The 22,095-nt window shown below is 46.0% G+C and overlaps 1 protein-coding gene across 1 annotated transcript in view; it reads left to right on the forward strand.

The window, feature by feature from the left end:
- The first annotated feature begins 314 nt into the window (after positions 1-314).
- Positions 315-22,095, forward strand: part of FGD3 (FYVE, RhoGEF and PH domain containing 3) — a 119,051-nt gene continuing 97,270 nt past the window's right edge. Inside the window, exon 1 of the mRNA XM_068162579.1 lies at positions 315-647. Within this exon, the coding sequence (XP_068018680.1) occupies positions 512-647 (136 nt within the window). The 5' untranslated portion in view covers positions 315-511. The remainder of the gene's footprint in view (positions 648-22,095) is intronic.

Raw genomic sequence — 22,095 nt, forward strand, 5'->3', positions numbered from 1 at the left:
CTGCTTCTTGACCAAAGAAAGAGGGAGAAGCTTATGTGGTGTGCGTCCTGAGGGGCTTGCGTGTCCCTTCCTGCCGGCCAGGCTTTCGGCTGATCCCCCCAGGGGCGCGGGCCGCGACACTGCCAGCGCTACCCGGGGGCAGTTTCGCCTCAGTGGGAGCCTCTCGCAGCGCTGCCTCCGGGGGCACGGGAGCGGCGACCGCCTCTTGCCCCGGAGCCGCTTGGCGGCGGGGCGGGATGGCTGCAGAGAGGGGGTCTTCCCCTCCCCGCCACCGTGGCCTGCAGCGGGGACTCCGCCCCCAGCCGTCACGAAGTACTAGGCCGGACGGGTGCTCTCCTCGCCCGCCGCAGGGCCGGGAGCAGACCCCTGCTGTCCCGGCAGTCGGCGCGGTCGCTCCAGGCGGGTCCCGCTGGCCGCCTGGGCCGGGCCGGAGCCGAGTGGCGGCGGGAGCAGCTCCTGCCGCCGCTGCCTTTGGGGGCGCCTCGTCCCGCTGGCGGCGCCTCATGGCGCGATGCAGCTGCAGTGGGAGGGAGAGGAAACCCACCCCCCTCGCTCGGCGACCGCCTTTGTAACCGTGCAGCCCGGCCCTACGCGCAGCAGTTCGGGGAGCGCCGGAGCGCGGCGGCGGGAGCAGATGGAGCCTGAGGGTAAGGCTGCGCCCCTCGCACCAGGTCCCCGCTGCCCGTCCGGGGAGCTGCTGTCCCCAGGGGAGAGCTTTCCCTGCCACCTCGGCGCTCCCCGGCTCAGTGGAGGCTGGGACGGCCGGCAGCCGCGGGAAGCCCGGGCCGGGGAGCAGAGTGTGCGTGCCGGGGGTCTCGGCGGGGGTTCTGGTGTCTCTCTGGCGGGTGCGGAGGGAGCCCGGCCCCGCTCCAGGTGTGCGAGGGCCGGAGGGGCAGCGCGGCCCGGCTGCCTCCGCCCCCTCTGCTCGCCTCTCGGCCGGCGCTGCCTTGCGCGGTCCCGGCGGCGCCGCCGGCGCCCCCCCGCTGCCCGCTCCTCCCCGCCCGCTCTCGCCGCGCCGTGGGGAGCCGGACAGAGCCCGCAGCCGCGGGTGCTGGGGCCTCGGGGGTCAGGCTAGCCCGCGGGGCGGGGGCCCGGCCTGGAGCGGTGCAGCTTGGAGAGATGCGGAGCCATGTCGAACTTCTTTATTTGCTATTTGTTCATTTTCTTTTTGCTTCCCGCGATGAGCGGGCTGGCGTGTTTCTAAAGCAAGCCCATTGTTAGTCGAGTCTAAACCAGCCTGCCTAGCCCTGAGCTCTTCAGCTGGGGCTGGCAGATGCTACTGCCCTGCTCTTCACCTTCACAGAGGTGAAGCTTTGCGGGCAGTTCCACCGCGGGCCTCGCAGGCTTGGTGGCTGTCTGCAGGCACCGTAGGAACGCCTTGTCCCTGCAGGGCTGACGATGCACGTTGGTGTAAATATAAGATGTGTAAATACCTTTTTAGTTTCCCTAAACTCATCTAAGGCCAGTTATGTTAAACACTTACCAAAGTAAGACTCTTATTAACTGCATAGATCAGATTTATTTCCTGCCGCTCTATATTTAGACACTTACGAAATGCAAAGTGTTCCTCCAGTCTCCCCTTTTAAAATACCTTTTGGAGCTGTTAGTACTTATAATGTAAACCATTTCTAGCTGCAAACTGGAAACCTCTGAGCCATAATGGTCTGTTGCATTTAGCTGTCTCTCTCTTGCAAGCTCTACATTCTCATGCAAAAAAAAAACACCAACCCAAACCCAAAACTCTAAGAAACCGTGTGAGGGTCATGTTTAGAAAATTGGCTGCATACATTGTAGCTGTTTTTAAACCTCAGTACCGAAGTCACATTTTCCATTCCAGATATTAAGAGTGGTTAAACTATGTTAAAGGGATATACTCTACCTTAGCTCCCTTGCAGGCTGTAGGGAACTGTAACACAAAGGAGAAGGTCTCTAGGGTTTTAAAAGAATCTGAGACTAACGACTTCTTGCAGTGTCTGATCTGCAGCAGCACCAAAGAGTAGAAGAGACTATTGGCAGTTGTTCCTGACCAGAACTGGTTTTGTTGCCCAAGTGGAGAAGTATGCAGAATGTAAATGGTCTATGTGTGGTGAGAAATGCATTACTAAAAATATGCTTGCATTCTATTCTTTCTATTTTTAATAGAAATCTCATTTTCACAATGCTGCTATGAGATGTTAGTCACACGGTTCCTACTGTTAGCTTCTTTATAACCCAGTTCTTCATATTTTATATCTTCTTCTCGCCTTAATAAAGCTAGAGAAAAAGCTTAGAAATGAGATTGAGTTTAGAGTACTTGCTCTGGAAGAAATAAATGCTTATCTTAAAAAATTCTCTGCCCTGCTTTTTTGGGTAGGTAAAGGCTGGATCAGTCCTAGAAAGACTGTGATGAATTGCAGATCTGCTGAGGCTCCCCATCTACCCTGGATCGAGGAATATTCATACAGTCTGACTTCTGGTACCTCCTGAGCTCTTTGGGTACCAGTCTTCCATGGGTTGCATTTGTAGGCAAGTCTTCCCCGTGAACTGGAGCCTGCAGGAGCTGACATCCCTGTACTAGCAGTCTCTGTATTGGTGCTGGAGAGAGCCAGGGGTCTGACGTAGACAGGTGCTGTATGTATGCCACTGAAGGTGTGAATGCGGAGTTTTGTGGACTGTGATTGTGTCTCAGAGAGTGCTTTCTGTTTTCAGTGTTGCACCTAGACCATGGTGATCAAGCAGAAGTCTGTAAAGGCTGACCTTGTGTGATTGGTCAGCTGTGCCCTGCTTGTGTAGTCTTGGCTGAAATAATTCTTAAATGGAGCTGGAATTGCTGTTGTCCAGTCCCTTTTGGTGCAGCTCCTTGCATTTAAATGTGTGTCTAAAACTCTTGCTAGAAATGAAGCCAGGACTCTCTCTTCCCAGAGAAGCCCTGCCTCTTTCCAGGTGTGCAGCTGCCTGCCCTGTCAGGTATTGTCCACAGAGATCAGGAAGGAGGATGAAGGGGTTCATCCTAGGTTGGCCCATTCCTTAAGGAAATCCAGTGTGCCGTAGTGATGCTATGGGAAATGTTAACCAGCAGAGTTCTTGCAGATGGCCCTTAAACTCCAACTGAGATGATAACATGCAAGGAGGTTGCAATTTGAAAGCTTATTTAGTCTTGAAGTGTCTCAGAGATGCAAGAAGGGATGTTATGTTCAAACCAATAGAAATGAGGGAATGAAAATACAGTGGTCATGGTCCTCGTGGTCTTTTGTTTGAGATGAGCTTCTGTATTATGATTTTGGAAGAGGAAGACCATCTTAGACCAGTAGCAGTGGAAATAGATTATTGAATCCCTAGGACACTGGGAAGGAAAGACTTGGGAAATCAGATTGGGATTGGTTTTGCCTCCAAGACAAGCTTTGTGGCAGGGCTTTTTGAAGCTTCCCAAGAATTTTGTACTCAGACCTTCCTGCTCAGGTTGCTCCGTGTTTTGGAGAAGCCTTGCCATCAAATAAGATGTGTGAGATGGGAACTACTGCCCTCTGAAATGCTATCAAAAATCCATGTTTCCTGCTGGTTTTGAATGGAAAATGGACAACTAACTTCTGCAGGAGCTCTGTGGGGACAGCTTTTTCATTGCCTGGCTGGCTAAGTGGATACTGGATGTTCCTGACTTGGAAAACCAAGTCTGCTACTACTGACTCGGCTCAGTAGCCATGACTGGGCATTTTGTTTGTATGTTGTTTCATTTAGGGGTTTTGTAAAGACAATTGGGCATCAGTAGTACTGCTGCCAGCCCTGCTTCTGTTAGCAAGCATGAGGAGTGGTCTGTGTGAGAACCGAACGGGCCGGGAGCGTAAAGCAGCAGTGATGCAATTAATGCTTTGTTTCCTCTCTGATGTGTCAGTTTCTGCTACAGCTGTCAATGTGGAAAATTAATTTTCTTCTTCAGGCTGTTTTGTAAGAAATGCAAAGATTTTTTTTCATTTACTGAATACTGAAAACTTGAAGAATTTGAAACTATTTGCAAGAGGTGTCTTGTAAACCCAAAGCAATAAATAATTCTAGCTCCCAGGACTGGGTACAGATACTGTGGTAGAAATTTGGGCTGTTGATTATGCAGATGTTAACTTACCTGAGTGGAGTAAATAGTGGGGCAGATCAAAAATAGAAATCACTTCTGCAGTATTCTTTTTTTTTTGTCATCTTTACCACATTCTGCTGTGGAAATGAATGTTTCACTTGAGAGACTGGTTTACAGTTCTTGCATAAGAATGAATACTGACACTATCCCAAATCCTTTGAACTAGTTGAAAGTGAAAAAATAACAATAGATTTTTTTTTTCAGATGTGGAAACAGAATTTGAGAGAGCCTGAGATAAGAGGGTCAAGTGAGAGAGAGAGAAATGATGAGAGAGCATCATCAAACTCCTTAGCTAGTTTTTTCCATGATGTGGCAGTTCATCAGCCACACTGTGTGTCCACCACCAGCTGTCAGCTCTCATTTTCGTGTCCTCTGCCATCCCCTCTGAACTTCCCACTAAGCACTGAGTCCTGTTTACCCTGGCAGATGACCCCAGCCCTCCACCCTGGAAATGCAGGTGAAATTGGGAATAGATATTTGCAGATGATTGTGGTGTCCTCTGGAGCATGCTGTAACTGGAAGGCAGGCAGGCACAGCGAGAAAGCTCTGGCTCGTTTGGAGGTTATGAGTAGTGAAATTTGAGAAGGTCTTTGTTGGTGGAACAATAGTGGAGGTAGGCTGGAAAGTGCTTCCCATGAAACTTTTTGCTCCTCCCTCTCATTTCCCAGACATCTCCTAAAAGCAGGCTGTAGTAGAACTATATTTGCATTTTACCCTTTGGATGTTTTAAAATGTGAAGAGTCTTTGAATTTTCTCTCACACAGTGGCTTTTCACTTCATCTCTAGTGGCTATCTTTAGGAGTTTCTGGAACTGGAGTGCTGCGGGTTTGATCACCAGGCAGATGCTAAACCAGCCAGCAGAGCAAAGCAGAGCTAGTGCATGATGTCCTTTCCTGCATTGCTAACTGGAGCAACAGCTTGGTGTCCATCTGCCTTTCCTCCTTGCTGTGGCCGTTACTTTTGCTGGTAGTAGTCACCACAGACTTCCATGAGAAATACCCAGGATGTGCAATCATGACCTCACTTTGTGAAGCTGAGTGACTACATTTGAATGGAATTATTTGACCACAGTTGCCTCTGTGGTCCCTGACACCACCTCTCAAGTTCCATTCTCCCTGCTTTTTCTTCTGATGTCACTGACAAGTGTTGCTATTTTGGTCTCTGCAATGTGATTGTCTCGCAGAGCTCATTGCTATCCACCGCTTCCGTGCTTTCAGAGGTGCACCTTTCTTATTTGGCCAGGCTTAAGGCCCTGGTGTGGGCCAGAAAGCCACTGGTTTAAGTGCTGTGTGAGGGCTGGGTGTGGAATTGGGCAGGAAGGTTGTTTACATAGTAAAAGCTCAGTTGTCTCATGCCACAATCACTGCAGGGTCCCTGGGGAGCTCAGGGAAGTGATTTTGTCGCCTGGTCACCTGCAGAAGCTCCATTAACAGAGGGTTGAGCCTCCAACCTCAGAGCTGGACTACTGAATATCCTTCAGATCAGGATGCTTTTCTTCCTCCATCTTTCTTCTCTCCCTTTTTTGCTATGAACTCTAAAAACCCCAAGGCTCTTTGACAGGCAGCTGGCAGCATAAGAACTTGCAGAAGATCTCAAAGAGGTTTCAGCCATGCTAAGCACTTGGTAATGCCTGAATAATGTCATATACATTAAGTGGTGGCACAGGGACAGAGAAGTCTGGGCTTGCTGTCACCCTGAGAGGCTGCTCAGACAGACTTTTGTGGGTCCCACTCTGTGCTTGTGATGGGCCTGGAGAAGGAGCTTTTCTATCTTTAAGGCCTGTGTCAAGTGTTACCAAGGTCTGTGTCTATGTGAAGCAGTGGTGGCTCTCTGGACAGGTCAGGGTGGCCACAGGCAGGAGTAACAGTTGCAGTGGTCTTCAATCGCGCAGGCTGCTGCCTTACTTCTAAATGTGTTGATTGCTCCTCTTAGGGTGAGAAGCTGCCGTCAGGCAGTGAACGAAGGAATGTACGATTCTTCATCTTCAAATCCCTTGTTGATAGTAGGAAAAGGTATCTGTTGGGATGACAATCCTAAGGTGTTAACAAAGAGGGAGGGAGCAGACCGCTGCTGTGAGTGGCAAGGAGCTGCTAAAGCTTGTAGGTCCTGTGAATTGCAGCATGGCCATGAATAATGCTGTTACTGAGGTTACACTTAAAAATGCTGAAGCACTGCCTTTGGAAAGGTAATTCTGGTTTGTGAGTTTTTTCAGAGATTGATTTGGTGCTGCTGCTTACAGATTCTTTGGCTTAATAAAGGTTCAAGGAGAGAGTATTTTTCCGCTTGCTTGCTGAATGAATCAGTTTTGATTGTATTTGCCATTTTCCTCCAAGCATTTTGAATATTTTGTTGCTGAATGTCATAAAAGGAATGATAATTTGTGTCAATTAGATGATTCTGATTAAAGCAAAAGCAGGAGCATGAATGATGAGAAAAGGGATCAGACACAGGGAACTTACATATGTAACTAGAGTGAGATGCTTTTTAGGCCTTATTATAACCAGTTGTTTATGATTAATTTGACTTGTTTTAGTATAGAGTAAGATTGTAGGTTTTATTATAACCTGATGTTTATTAATTTTATTTGTTTTAATGTCTGTATAATAATGCCCTAGTGAAATGTGAGGAATTGACAGCTAACAGTTGAAGCATTATGAAATAGTAAGTTGTTCAAGGATGAGAAAGGAAGAGAAGTTGCTACAGAAGACATAAACACGAAGGGTGATTGTGAGAATCAACAGAACCTATGTGGAGACCCATCTCTGGGAAAGGACGTTGATTCTGACAGCAGAACTAAAAAGACACACTCACAAGGACTTAGCACACAACCCACCAGCTGTGCTGACTAGAGGATTACATCATTGAAAGACCCCCAGAAGGACAAAGTAATTTCAATAAACCCACCTTTCTATGCATATATATTAAGGGTAGAATATTTAAAGGGTAGCTAGAAAGCTATTAGTGTGCATTTTAGCACCCAGCTCTGTTTTGCATGTCTCTTACTGCTTTAAAATTGCTCTTTTCAAATTAAAACTATATTCAATTGACTTTAATTGGCTCATTCATTTATAACACTGAAGTGTACAGAGCCATTACTTTAAGTGTAGCTACCTCTACTATTATTATGTGGTACTCACTGAGCTGGTTAATTAATGTGAAAGGCTAAAACAGTGGTATTTTGAACCTTGGGTAGATGCCAGCTGTCACTGGAAACCCAACCTTTATCCTTTAGGTGGGGTGTTTGGGTACAGTGCATGTGTGCAGCGTACACATCTGTACATACCATCGTGGCAATCTGGATGGAGAGTTTGGAAGGCTACCAGCCCTCCTATTAAAGCATCTGATGCCTTGAAGTTGAAAGGGCACAGTACTCCCAGCATGTTGGGGAAGGTAAAGATAATGCTTGGATGCCAGAGGTTTCTCCTTTTCATTTTAGACTTCTGGAAAGCAGGCAGGTGCCAGGCTGTTATTAAGGATTTTAACGCTGGGCGTCAGTTTTCTTAAACTCTTGGCCTCTTTGTTCTTTCTTTTTGAGCTTACAGGGTCTGAGCAGAAATTCTCTCTTAGTAACTTAACCCTAAGCAAATATTTACATTCATGAGATTCTTGCTACTTCAGCAATCATTCTGGGCCTTGAGGTTGGAACAGGGTGAAAGTTACTGTACCAAACATTGGGGCTGGGGAAGGAGTGGGGAAAGGAAGCTCGAAGGGTTCTCCAAATATGGTTTGACCATGTTTGGTAGGAATTGCCCATTCAGTGTATGCCACAAACGTTGCTGTCTTCCAGAATGAGGTTTGCAGAGATTCTGTGCTTCCTTGTAGGAAGATAGGGGTTTGAATGTCAGTTAATTCACAAATCTGAGATTTGTACAAGGGGAAGCCTGGCCAAAACACTTTGAAATTCACCTATGGACACTGCACATGTAGAGGCAAGGTTCTCCAGGGTACGGAACAAAAGGAGATCTGAAGAAACAAGGTTAAGGAGGAGTGATGTCCTCTCCTCTCCTCCCACCACCAAACCAATGCACAAGAACACCACCAGATCTGAGCCTCCTGTGTTCCTGTTGCCTAGGTTTTGCTGTCATCCTGCAGCATGACCAGCGTGGACTGAACCCTTTCTGGGAAAGCAAGACAGTGATCTCATTTCTCACAGCCTTTGTGGGAGCAGTACAGAGGTTTCTCCTGATGGCTCTCAGCAGAGATTCCTCTTCCCATCTGACTCTGATGCACCGCTTGGGGCTGCATTTGGAGCCCTGCAGCAGTAGTTTGGCTCCCAGGCTAAATGCTGCTGGGAGCACGTGTAGGACAGACAGCTGTATGCACAAGTCAATGCAAACTGTGCCTTGTACTCACCCTTAAATTCGATAGAAAAAGGAATCGTGTCCCTGCAGCTGAATCTCCACTGCTGGTTGACACAGTTCTGCCGGAGCCGTGACTGAAGCTACAGTAACTTAACAGTGACGAAAGGTCTGGGCCCCAGGCTGTAGCAGCGGATAGCTGCATGTTGGAACGGATGGTTTGCATTGAAGTAGCCTGTGTGGGGTTTCTGTTCACAATTTTGTCCCCATTTTCCCCTGTTTGTTGAATATCTGCAAAGCCCTGGATGGGTTTTGCCTGGAGGAGGATCTCAGCCATTCCAATTTCTCGTTGGAGCCAGGTGTGCTATCTCCATGCATTGCTCCCACCAGCTGCAGCAGTCCTGCACTTGGAGTGAAGTTTCCCATGGAGGAGGAGCAAATGCTGCTGCCTGCTGAGACCCTCCTGGACCTGTTTTACTAATTGCTGTTAAAATGCTTGCAGCCTATTTTTTTGGCTGTAAAAATGCAGGGGCAAATAACAAAATTGGGGCCACAGTTCCCCCTCCTAATTGTGATGCACTTGAGAATTTCATTTCTTAAATCTTTTTCTGCTTAAGCAAATACCTCTCTTGCTTTGCCATTCCTGCTCTGCTAATGGATGTGCAAGTGTTCACAGCTAAGGGAGAGGAAGGTTTCCTTAGACTAGCCTGTCCCATCCATACTGTCTGGAGCTGTTGGGTTTGAGATGTTGATCAGAGTTGTGGCTGCTGACTTTGGTGGTCCTGCAGCCAAAGAGTTGCTTCACTTGGAATGCAGAGCAGATGCTTTTTTTAGTCACTTGAAAGGATAGTCTAATTTATTTATTTTTTTAATTCCCAGTGCAAGTCCAAAAAGTTTGGTGGTTTGTTGTGTTTTGTTTGTTTGTTTTTTAATTTGCTAATACTCTTGTTAGGAAAAAACCCCTGGAGTTTGAGGGTGTTGTGGGTCGGGTTGAACCTGCTGCAGTTAGCTATACCATACTTAGTCATGCAAGCCAAGTGCAAGGTCTTGCATCCGTCTCAGGGCAATCCCAAGCACCAATCCAGGCTGGGTGAAGAATAGGTTGAGAGCAGCCCTGTAGAGAAAGAATTGGGGGTGCTGGTTGATGAACTTGACATGAGCCAGCAACATGTACTAGCAGCTTGGAAAGCAGCTGTGTGCTGTGCTGCATCCAGAGCAGAGAGAGCAGAAGCACAGCAAGGGGATTCTGCCCCTCTGCTCTGCTGAGACTCCTCTTGGAGCACTGCCTTCAGTTCTGGTGCCCCAAGCACAGGAAGGACATGGAACTGCTGGGAGAGGGTCCAGAGAAGTCCACAAAATGATCAGAGATCAGGCTGGAGAACCTCCCCTGTAGGGACAGGCTGAGAGAGTTGGGGCTGTTCAGCCTGGAGAAGAGAAAGTTCCAGGGAGACCTTAGCATTCCAGTACCTGAAGGAGCTACAGGAGAGATTGGAGATGAGGAAGAAATTCTTTCCAGTGAGAGTGAGGAGACACTGGCATAGGTTGCCCAGGGAGGTTGTGGATATCACCTCCCTGGAGATGTTCAAGGCCAGGCTGGATGAAGCCTTTAGCAACTTGGGCTAGCGGGAGGTGTCCCTGCCTATGGCAGGGGGATTAGAACTGGATGGTCCTTAAGGTCCCTTCTAACCCAAACCATCCTGTGAATCGATGGTGCTGCTGTTTTTCTTGTCTGTTTGAAGTGTTAAAGCATTGTATTTGGCAGGAAGCTTGGGCAAGGTCAGGGATGTTCAACCCCACTGCTGTGTGAAAGGCAAAATGTTGCAGTTTGACTCTTGCAAAGCACTGAGACACCTGTGGATGAGTTACCTCCAAGTGGAGCACAGCATGAACCGTTTCAATGATCCTTTTTCCCTCCTTGCTGCGTTGGGTTTCAGACACACCCATTGTACAGGATCTCACCCAATGACTGTGGCAGCAGAGCCTCCACAGGGTGGTGTTCGATGGAGGGTGTGGAGGTGCCTGTCATTTGGAAATGGCTTGGTGAAATGTTCTTGAAGATGAGCATCTTGAGGGCACAGGTTTCAGCTTGGCTATTTGATTTTTCACTCCATCTTCTTTTGCACCTACATTGCTTGGGTCTCCCAAGCACGCAGGTATAGGCTCCTAAGAGTATGCTCCCAATCTGCTGAGCACATTCAGTTATTTGGTTTCCTGTTTCCTTATTTATTCCATCAGCTTCTTTGGATGAACCTCAAATTCTGGGTCATCCATTTGTCTAAACCCTTCTGTGCTACTGATGATGCTCAGCTCCCACTTGCACTGTTGATACTCTCCCACATGTCTGGACATCTTGCAGTTGTGTTCTCTTTCCAAGATGGGTTTCTGCTGTGGCATCTGCCTGCCTAGCAGTCTGTAATAAAAATGAGCAAACTCTGAGTTGCTGCTTTTATAGGCTAACAGCACTGGCCTTCAGATCCTTCTGGAGATTGCAAAACTGCCCTTTGAGCCCTCTGAAAGTCAGGTTTAAATCCAAGCCCTTGAGACTTAGATCCTATGCATGCAGTCCTGGCAGCTGCTGCGGTCTCCTCAGTTGTGTTATTTATTGTTTCCTCTATCTTGTGATGAAAAAAGACCTCTTCTGTATTAAATCAGACTTTTGAGCATGTAGACTCTGGGTGTGGCTTACAGAATGCTGGGTGTGGTGATGTGATAAAGCAGGAAAGTTGCTCATTGCTGGCATTCCTTAGGGCCGTGCGTCCTGCAGGGAATCCTCAGGCACCCTGCTGAGGGGGAGCTTTGCACTCTGTGCTGATGTTTTATTTCACCCTGCGATGAAAAAAAAAGGATGTGGCTTCATCTAATAGCTCTTTGATTAGTAAATTGATATTTCATATACATGTTGATCCACCTTTTGAAATGCAGAGATGACCAAACACCATGGGTTTCTAAAAAGACTGTAAAACCATCCTTTGCACTGAAGACCTTACAGTACTTTTTTGTGGACTACAGTTGAAAGTTCTTTGAATACTGGTTAGGGTTTTCCAAGGGAACACAGCTGTGAAAGGGGAGCAGTTCCAATGGAACAATTCTGTAACTTCCATTTTGGCTTAGTTTGTTCATGTTTTAGGTTGTTTTTAAGGCTTGGCAATTGAGTGGTAGTTTAAATCTGGGGTTTTTTTTAAGTTGATGATGGTGTCCCCTTGCTGAAAAGGTAGAATGTAAAATCAGAGTTGTGATTTCTCCACCTGGTGTAATGATGCAGAAGAGAAGACTTCACTTGCAAGCAGAGCATGCAGAGTGCTCCAGTTTTTAGTTTTTCAATAACTTATTACTCTCTACAACTACCTGAAGGGAGGTTGTAGACAGGCGGATGATGGTCTCTTCTCCCAGGCAAGAGGACACAGTCTCAGGCTGCGCCAGGGGAGGTTTAGGTTGGATGTTAGGAAGAAGTTCTATACAGAGAGAGTGATTGCCCATTGGAATGGGCTTCCTGGGGAGGTGATGGAGTCACCGTCAGTGGTGTTGTTCAGGAGGAGACTTGATGGGGTGCTTGGTGCCATGGGTTAGTTGTTTAGGTGGGTTGGATTGGTTGATGGGTTGGACGTGATGATCTTGAAGGTCTCTTCCAACCTGGTTTATCCCATGTAATTCTATGTAATTTGGGGTTTAAAGACATGACCCAAAAGGCTTTTTATACCCCTGACATTTCTGCTGCCAGACATTGAGTGGAGGTCACATAACACAAAGGCTGGAGCAAGACAAAGCCTCATCCCAACAGCCCGAGCAGGCAATACTGTGCATGGCTAGTGAGTGATTCTTCTTTGGCTGTTTTACAGTGTCACTGGAGAAGCAGTGCAGGTCTGGAGTCCATCAGCCATATTGCATGCCTGAATATTCCTAGAGAAAGGGAATCTGTTTGAAAAATACCTTTCCAAAAGGGAGCCTGGGCTGGAAATTGGCAGTGATGTTCAAGTTCCTGTTAGATCTGTAGGCAGGATTGTGCTGAGAATTATCTTCCTTTGCTATAGTATTTTCTTAGATGGTGTTAAGGCTGGGTGGAAGTGTGTTGAATGAATGTGTACTTAATTAATGCTATGCATTATATCCAGAATAAAACAAATGGAATTCACAAGATTTTCCATCATAAAGACTACAAGGAGGCAAGGAGGTGTGGTTGTGGTGGGGTTTTTTGTTTGTTTGGGTTTTTGTTTGTTTGGTTTGGTTGACCTGTGTCAGGAATGCACAGAACCTGGATGTAGATTGTTCAACTTTCTTGTTTTGACTCTGAAGTTTTTTTTGAGCCTGGGTTTTAGTGATGAGAAAGTGTTGCCATGTCTTTAGCTGACTGAATTTGTCCGCAGGTGGCCTGTTCAAAATGGTGTGTAGAGCCTTCATTTAATGCTGCTGGTATTGATTAAACTGTAGTGCCTGTTGTATTTTGGTCTCCTTATAAAATGCATTGAGTATGTGTATTGGAGCCCTGTACTGGATCTCACAATTGCAGGATTTGAGGTAGTTTCTTTAAACAAAACAAAACCCAGGAAGTCTGCTCCCCGCCCCCCGTTGTTATTTCTTCATTTATTTAGTGGAAGTCCTTTGTAAAGTCTGATTTGTAGCATAGACTCAGCTGTGGATTTCCACAAGCAGAATTTTGGAAGATAAATAATGGTGCTGTGCCCTGACTGAAGCATATGAAGTAAAGATATCAACATATCTGGTCTCTTACTTGGAGCTGATCTAGATGGGGCAGTGTTGCTGCTCTCTCTGCAGGCTCCTCTCTGGGCAGTCCAAATACAAGGGTTGAAATCAAGTTCAAGGCATTTCCAGTTTCTGATGGCTATTATTAATTAAATTGTGCATGGCTTTGGGTTTGGGCTTTGCTTTGTAGGTTTGTCTTTTGTTTTAATATTAGTTGCAACACAGTCTCTTCTTGAGAGCAATCAGGAATATGACTTCCTTCCTTCTGGGCTGTTTTTCAGTGCTGACAACTGTCTTCTAAATATTTGGTCCCAACCGGCAGATTCTCACTTCTGAATTCATTCCCACTGTGGTGGCTATTCCAGAGGTTAATGCAAACACAGTTTCTTCCTTCCTCAACTTCTGTTGCATTGATCTTGTGAAAAATAGTTGTTTGTGTTTTACATTTTAATTGCTTCCTTTTGGTACTCTCCAAATTTAGGAGTGATCCTTAAGCTGTCTTCTGCTAAGCTGTCTTGTCAGGAGCTGACTCCCAGGGTCTGAGCAGATGAACTAGGGTGAGACACAGCTGGGGTAGCTGAAGGTCTGCTGGCTGGGACCAGCAACATTTTTGTTCCAAATAGACTTGGATGTGGAGGGCTTTTTTGTGTGCTTGTTTTTAAGGCCTTCCAAAAGAGCATAGTCTGCTGTACACATGCTGAAACACCTCCATCCTAGTTGAGGCAAGCAGCAGATCCTTGGAAATACGAGCTCAGCTTCAGTTTGTATTGACATTTCCAGATCTTGGTAGGATTTGGCACTGGAAAAGGAACAGTACTTTTGGAATTCAGGTTGGGAAACCCACTAATAAAAGTGGGCTTGCAATTTCTGTAAGCTAGGACACTCCATAGCTTTCTGTCATGTAGCCATGGGGTGAAATGCTTCCTGCTGTCTGCACGGTCTGCACGGTTCATGGCATTTGGGATGGCACTTCACAAACAACCATAGATGTTTGGTTTAAGTGCTGTAGGCATCCTGCAATAGTGAGCACACCCAGTGCAGCAGAAGGTAAAATATTTAAGAGTGTCTTTTCAGGGGGAAAAAAAAACCCAAAACAAGATTCTTCTCACTTCATGGAGACTCCACCGACATACCATTCCCTTGCATCATTCCCACTGATACAATTCTCATGCAATGCTACCTAGCTTTGTGAGGCAGTTGGTATTTGTTTTGTTCAGGTTTAGGTCCTCAGTATGCCCAAAGATCTGAACCAAACTCAGAGTTCAGTGCAAGCCATGGCATGGGTTTTCTCTCCTTTGTGTCCAAACGTTGGAGATTCGTAGATGATCTTTGGAAGTGTCTGAGGATGCTGGTTGTGAAGTAATGTCAGTGTCTGACACCCAGAGTAGTTCACAGTTAATGCTGGGTGTTTGTTCTCAAGTATTAATATCATTAGGAAAAACCCAGGCTATTTATAAGCTGTTTTCCTACTGTCTTTTCCACTCTCTAATTACAGGCTTGATATGGGTTTTGTTTTTTAGGTGGTGTGATGGACTTCAGTCAACAAGAGCAGGAAATGACAAGGACAAATGTTTGCTGGCTGCTGCACCCCTCTGTTCCAATGGGAAAATAAAAGTAGAAACAGGGCTTTTCCCCCCTTCGTTTTCCTCTTTGTCAGTTGGGTGTGAGTTCATTGCAATGAAAGTAGTTGAAGAGGCACTTCAGCTCATGAAGATCGTGGGCACACCTAGAAAGATGAGATTGCCTTGAACTTGGGAGATGAGGAAAAATTGCAGCAGTCCAAGGTACCTGCCATTGCAGCGGGGAATGTGTTTGAGATCAGGGACTCGGGGGCTTGTTTATGCTTAGGTGGGCAGCGGGAAAAGTAAGCTGCTGGATGCTGAGAAGTGATTTGGCTTCTGTCAAAGAAAGCTTTGCAGTGATCTTACCCAATGGGGAATGCTCTAAACCACCCACTGCAGCAGTTCGGGATGTCTTGCAGGGGGTCACAGTATTACCGGAGGCTGTCTTGGCATCTTAAACTGGCTGCTCCAGTCTAGGAGGAGACAAGCATTTGCTGCACTTCTGCAGCTGCTCATCAGTGTTCTGCTGCTGCAGGAAACTCCTAGCTCAATATTGTTAGGAATGCTTCTCCCCCATTGCAAGCCTGAGTTGCTGCTGTGCTGGCAGGCAGCATGCTTGGCATCAACAGTAAAAGTGACACTAGAAAGACGTGTATTTAAGGAATCTGTAAAGTGTATGGCAGGAGATTGCTTTAGCTGGAAGCTTGGGGGGGGGGAAGTGTTCTGTCTGTGTGTACTGAATAAACTGACAGTTACTTGAGTTCTCAGAAGACCACCCAACTCCTCCAGTGGAAAAAGTGGGCATACTGGGAAACTCTGGATAAAGCCATGATGCTTCTCGTAAATCTCTCCACTTCTTTCCGTGGCCCTAAACATAGGGTTTGTAATCCCTCAAGGGGTATGAGGACACCACATTCAAGTGGCTTCACTTGGCACTCTGTTAAGACATTCTGGTGCCTTGAGCTGTAACACAACTTGATTCTGGCACTGTCCCTGCCTCACAGTTCATGGAGGAGGCTCCTCTTATGTATGTAGAGTTAGGAGCTTTTTATTCCCCTGGTCTTCACTTTGGAGGACCAGGAGTACCTGTGTGGAACAGCATACTGAGATGATTATTACTTTAAAAGTAAACATTCTAACCATCTTAGTTACCTTAAGTGTTTTCAGATGTCACCCAAACCAGCTGGGTGTGGAATTAGGTTAGTGGCAGGTAAGTGCTGCTCAGGTGACTTGTTTCAGCTTTTTCTGTAGTGAGGCAGACTACACTTTGAACTTAGTCTCTTGACAGTTTCTGATTGGGAGAACCAGAAGTTTGTCCTGTTTCAAGTACTGATTTATACTGCAAAACTTAAACAGCTAAACCTTTAGGTGTTAGTATACAGTGCTTGCACTGTAATCTGACAGTGAATCAACTACCTTTTTAATTGAGCCTTGAGGTATTGCATTTTGATCTTTGTCAGCTCTGTTGGACTTCTGAAAGCTATTGAGAAAGTTGAGAAGAGGGTTGGCTTTGTTTCCTCTGATTTGTGGAAGCTTTTTGTCTTTTCCTTACCTCATCTAGGGTCACTGAGGACTTTATTGGGAGCCTGAAAAGAAGAGGATTAGGTTATTTCAAGTGACTGGGTCAGATCTAGGATAGCTTGTTAGCAGCAAGACAGCTCTTTGCATGAGGAACTGGGTCTGTTGACATTTTGGATAAGCTTTAAGGTTTCAGCTTGGTTTAGAGTGTGTGAACGCAGTGTCCCCTGCAGCCAGATGGATCAGCTCTTTGTCAATGGCAGCTGTGACTTGGGATGCAGTGGTGTTTTCCTGGTGGCTGCTGCCTGATGGAAATCCCCGCTGAGAAGCTTGCTCTCACCTCCTCCTGAATACTCGGGACTTCAAAACCAAAAGTGTGGCAGTGGTTGGCTTCTCTCTTGTGTCAAGCTTAAGGGAAGACTGGATTTGGCTAGGAGGGGAGGCACATAAACGATTCTGGATGTATGTTTGTCTCTGGTTCAGGGGCGGGAAGCAGTTCCAGTTGGTATTGTCCCTATTAAGAAGTACTTTTCATTTTTAATGCTTAGCAGTAGGTTTGGCTTAGGTAAAACATTTATTTTTAGGCTGGAAATATCAAATACATACAAAATAGCTTATGTTGGCTGGGTCTACATCAGCAATAAATGCAGCCTGTAGAAGTGGATCTATGGACGGAAGGTGATGCTGAGGACCCTACGTCTGCCCTCTACATGTGTGAAAGGCTTTGGAGTTAGATGAGCGCAGGGTAGGCCCTGTAGAGCAAATGCCTGTTAGCTGCTGTTGTGTGCTGGATGCCTCATTGAATGCCTCTTCAGGTAAATTCCTCTGAAGGGAGTCCAGGTCATCTGCTCCAAGCCCCTGCTGAGCTACAAACAAAAACACTGCAGGGTGAGATGAGTTGGGAGACTCCTAAGAAGCTCGTTGGTCAGAACTGAAGTGGGGATGGTGACAAGGGAGGGCTGTGCTCCAAGGCTCAAATTAAGTCTTGGCTACTCCTCTCTGTTCAAACCTTTGATCCCACACAGCAAAGAAGAGTCACAGAGTGGATTGATTGTGCGTGTAAAAGGTATCCTTTCCTCATCAAGTTAACTTTGGATTAATGCCTGAGCTTGCTGGAGTCTTAACTTCTGTAGAGCTCGACAGAGCCATGTCATGGAGGCTGGGCTGTCTCTTCCAGCAGCCACATTTTGCAGTGGTTTCAAACAGTTGAAAGTTGCTTTAGTGCTGTTACCAGCCATGGTCTTTCACAGCAAGTGATGAAGTTGTTTGAAAGGGCAGGAAGATACTGCTGATTTTTCTGTGTTGTAACTTGCTTTACTTCTTCCTATCAACCTGAGTGTTTCCCCAGAGATCTTCCTCACGATTTGCTTACCAAGTCTGGTAAATAATGTATTTCAAAATCAAGGACTTTAATGCATTTGTTGGAGGAGAGTTACTTTGGGAATTGAAGCATGAAAACTAGTAGAAATTAATCTTTTTGTGGTGATCCTGGCAAAGACTATTTGTCTTCCCTTCCCTTCACCCTGTAGCTTCATTAGTTTGTAGTTTCTCTTCTCTACTCAGTCTTTTACGTGTCTCCAGTGACAGAAAAAGGAGATACATGTATTTAAATTCATGATGTCAAAGGTAGCTAATTCTGGTTTAAAGAGAGACCAGAATGTGTGGTGAAAAGACACAGAAATAGGACATTTAGTTTCTAGTTAAGTATTTGCTCTTTCATTTAAAGAATTGCAGCATACTTGTCAGCCCCCATTAAGGCATCTGATTTTTTTATTGTCATTTTATCCATGAGGAGAACAGTTTGACACATCACCAAGACAACTGTTTCCCTTACAGCTCCAATTTCTTCAGGTACTTCTTTTTTTAAGAGGTGTTTTGTCCAAGATGTTTTTTGTTGTCTCTGCTGGAGATGAACAGGTTTCTAGTAGCATCTGGACAGCAAGTCATCATACACAACTTGAGTTTCCTGAATCACTGTTCTGTGACATCAGCCCATCAAATCCCTAGGTGTGTTAGGAGAGTCTTATGGCAGATACTCTTCTACACACCTGCACCTGACACAGGTTTGTGCTTCTATTATCTGGTTATAAGGTTATGAGTAAATATTGTATCTCCCTCGTTTTATTTTTCCTTCCCTAGTAAAGCTTGCACTAAGGAAAGGTTACTTCCAGTGCAGTTCCCTGTCAATCCACCAGATGACACTTGGTGCTTAAAGATGACAAGATGAGTGGTCTTGCATTAACAATTCTGTGTTCCTTGGTTTAGAAGGGGTAAAATTCAGAACATTTTATTTCCAAAGATGTTTTCATATGACATTTGTAAAATTGTAGGGGTGTGTCTCAGAAATGCTTATATGCTTTATGTGGCATTCTCCTATGTGCCCTTAAGTGAAAAAAAACATTCACAGAATGTCAGGGGCTAGAAGGGACCCTGAGAGATCATCTAGTCAAACCCCCTGCCAAAGCAGCATCACCTATACCAGGCCTCACAGCAACACATCCAGGCAGGTCTTGAGTATCTCCAGAGAGGGAGACTCTGCAACCCCCCTGGGCAGCCCCTGTTCCACGGCTCTGTCACCATCACAGGGAAATAATTCTTCCTCCTGTTTCCATGGAACTTCCATGCCTCAGCTTCCACCCTTTGACCCTTGTCCCTAATCAGGGGAAATTTTTATGAAGGCTTTGGATAAAAGTGTGCAAGGGAAGGTTGCTCTGTTTTGCACCCATGCAGAGCTGAACTCTCTGTGTAGCAGCGGTGTGATAGAGCAGAGGATAAAACTCTGCTGTTTGTGTACCTCCCCTGTCTGAAGTCAATAAAATAATGAGATTTAGATGGTTCTGTGAGTTTTAAAAGGGTCCAGACTTGCCATCAGGGACTGACCTTGGGGTGAGCACCGGAAGGCTGCTACACCCACAGCTTGCTGGTCATGCTGTGTGCAGCAGTTTCTTTCTGACTGCTGGTTGTCCAAAGAAGCAATTAATAAGTGAGAGGGAAGTATGAAATGGGTCACATTGTTCCTCTTCCAACCATGTGGTGCTTTAGGCTTACAGATGTGTGAGAAGGGTCAGTGGCTGCTGTGTGATTTTGTATGAAGTAATCCCCCCCTCGCGGGTAGACACACAAGCAGCGTGCTCATGACATCATGGGTTAGGAAGGAATGTGTCTCACTGCTGTTTTTAACCAAAAGCTCTGAGATTAACATTTTAGTGATACTGTCTTTGAAATAATACAGCTCGAGTAGACATGGGCTATGACAACATAAATCTGTGGCTGTGCCTTTCTTGTTTTCCAAGGTAACTCATTTGGTTTAATTTTAGCTTGATTAAGCAGCTGGTTTGCATTGCTCAGCAAGGTGTCTGCCTTGACACCCTGGCTCTCACCAAGCACTTTGGCTTTGTGTGGTCGTGACCTGGCATTAGTGGTTCAGGTGACTTCATTGACACAATGCGTAGTTTCTCTTCTCTTGACTCCATTCATGATGATTAAAGGAGCTGCAGTGTGCAGAGACATAAAACAGAGGCATTTTCAACCTGACCTGTTTGCCTGTGGTCTTAAGATTTGGCATTGTGACCAAAGTGAAAACTGGCCATTTCCTGGTGGAATTTTTCATGATTTTTTTTTACCCTGGTTGGGAAATGCCAAATCATGGAACCTGATTCGTGATTCCTCTGGAGTGCTCTGCACTTCAATGTGTTCAGCACCCGGGGTGCAGGCAAGGAGGTGATGGCAGCATCTGTGGACATCTCCGTGGACCTGCCAGGCAGGAGGACCTGAAGTGTGTCCTGTGGCCACTGGCTTCGCTACTGGAATTGGGAGGTTGTGACCTGTGGCTTGTCTTTGTGATACTGAGCTCCTGGTGCTGCATTTTGCTCTTTGAAATTCCATTTTCTGATGAGCAGTGTCAAGTCTGAAGAACTTAGACTTTTATGGGGAAACGTTGAAATCTAAAATTCAGTGCCCAGTATTATTCTTTGTTACATGTTTGAGCAAAAAAATAATCACCACCCCCACATGCACCTGAGGAACAAAGTCACCTTATCTGTCTTAATGCATTATAACCCTTTACTCTGTCTCTGGGCAGCTAGTAAAGGGCAAGCAATCTGTGGAAGAGGAGAAGGCATGTGTAATAAAGAACACTTCTTGCTGGAGACCTGGGAATCCTCTGCTTAGCACATGTTTGAAAAGTCTTGCAACTGTTCTGCTTATATGTGTGTGTTTAGCACGTGGATTTAAACACATTCCTGACAGAATGGCTGAGTTCCCCTGATCAGATCCATGGTGGGTTAGTTCCAGGGCAGGATATATGCTGGCAAGGCCACCTGTGTTTGAAATCTGGCCGAAGGTTAATCTTGGGGAAATCTGGGATTGGTCTTTTCCATTAGTGGCCTATGGGGCCTACCCTGGAATTTTCCCTTCTCTTTTTTTCCTACTGATGGTTTTCTTTCTAAGTGACTGTAGGAAAAAAGAAAAAAGGTGAGGGAAAGACTGGGCATGTGGAGCTGCAGGCGCCTCCTGAGAGTAGAGTGGAGTGGCAGGATGGTGTCCTCTTGGGAGCTGCTTCTCAGAGCTGCTTTAGGAGCCACTGGAGCACTGACATGTGCATAGATATCAGTATTGTCTGCCAGCCTAGCAATTTCTTTAGCTAAGGTCCAGGTTTGCAGTGTTTGATGTAAGTTTACAGTATTTTATTTATGGCTGCAGGATTTGAACTGACTTTTACAAGTCTCCAGCTGTGTATTTTCCAGGCAGAAGTTCAGGCATTGTCTGATTCAGTTGAAGGGTCAGTCTGGGATCAGTTTGGAGATGGGACATTTGTAACGCTCTGTGGTCTGTCTGAGTGAGGTGCCACAAGACCTGACTGACAGGGTCTGAGAGATGGAAAGCCCTTAACACACTTGGAAAGCTCTTGGGTGTCAGAAGGAACATTAAGCTTGTGTTTGGAGTGTTGAGGAAAGTCAGTCCAATAACCGGTGCCCACACTGATTTAAAGCTGAGAAGTTTCCCTTCATCTTTTGTCTTGTGCGTAGACTAAACACATATCCTCCCTCTCTTCTCCTTGCACTTCCTCCACCTCTCATACTTGGGAAGTGTATTAAAATAGAGGAATTCCACCTCTGATTACACAAAAGATGGAATGAAAGAGCATACTGGCCACAGTCTGTCGGTTTCTCTGCTGCCCTTCCTCTTCTCTTTCCATCTTATATCCAAACTCTTTGCCTTTCACTTTCATTTGGGTTTTCTTGTAATGCTTAAGGTCAAGTCTTTTGTCACTGTATTCTTCAGTTTTGTATCAAAACCCCATTAAAAATGACACCAAAACCTCAGTAATCCTCAGACTAGCCAAACTTCTAAATTGTGTCCAAAGGAGGTTTGAAATTAGGTGATGGGACTTTATGCATCCCTAATTATAAGCAAAGCTAAGCAAGCATGGCAAGTGTGTTGATGATAAACCTCAGCCCTGATTCAGTATCTGTTCAAGCTGAATTCACTAAATGATGGCAGGTGATGGCTGCCTGAGCTGCAGTTCCTGGGTGCTTGTGGAGCTCTGGAGGAGCCGCATCGCCATGTCCTCGTGGGAGCAGTAAGGGCAATCCTGGGGCTCTGCCACTGTGTGAGCCTTGCTGCAAGAGTCCCTTGTCCCTCTGAGAATCAAGGCAATGTGTTTCATGTAAACAAAATAAATCCACAATCCTCTCAAGCTGTACTAGTGAAGGGGACAAAATATAGCACATAAAACTTCATTTTCTTTTTGGCTAGAGGATTGGAGCAGATCCTGTGGGCAGGCAGAAGACTGTCAAGCAGCAAAATATTTACCTTAATAACAACTTGAGCTTGCTTGTGTGGAAAATGGCATTTCCCAGAGTGAGGAAGGGTACAATGTTCACAAGGGCTTCAGTGAAGCTCTGCTTTAGTG

The sequence above is a fragment of the Melanerpes formicivorus genome, unplaced genomic scaffold (genome assembly GCF_026170545.1).
Source record: "Melanerpes formicivorus ecotype bairdi unplaced genomic scaffold, bMelFor1.0.p_v2 SCAF_66, whole genome shotgun sequence".
Classification (NCBI taxonomy): domain Eukaryota; kingdom Metazoa; phylum Chordata; class Aves; order Piciformes; family Picidae; genus Melanerpes; species Melanerpes formicivorus.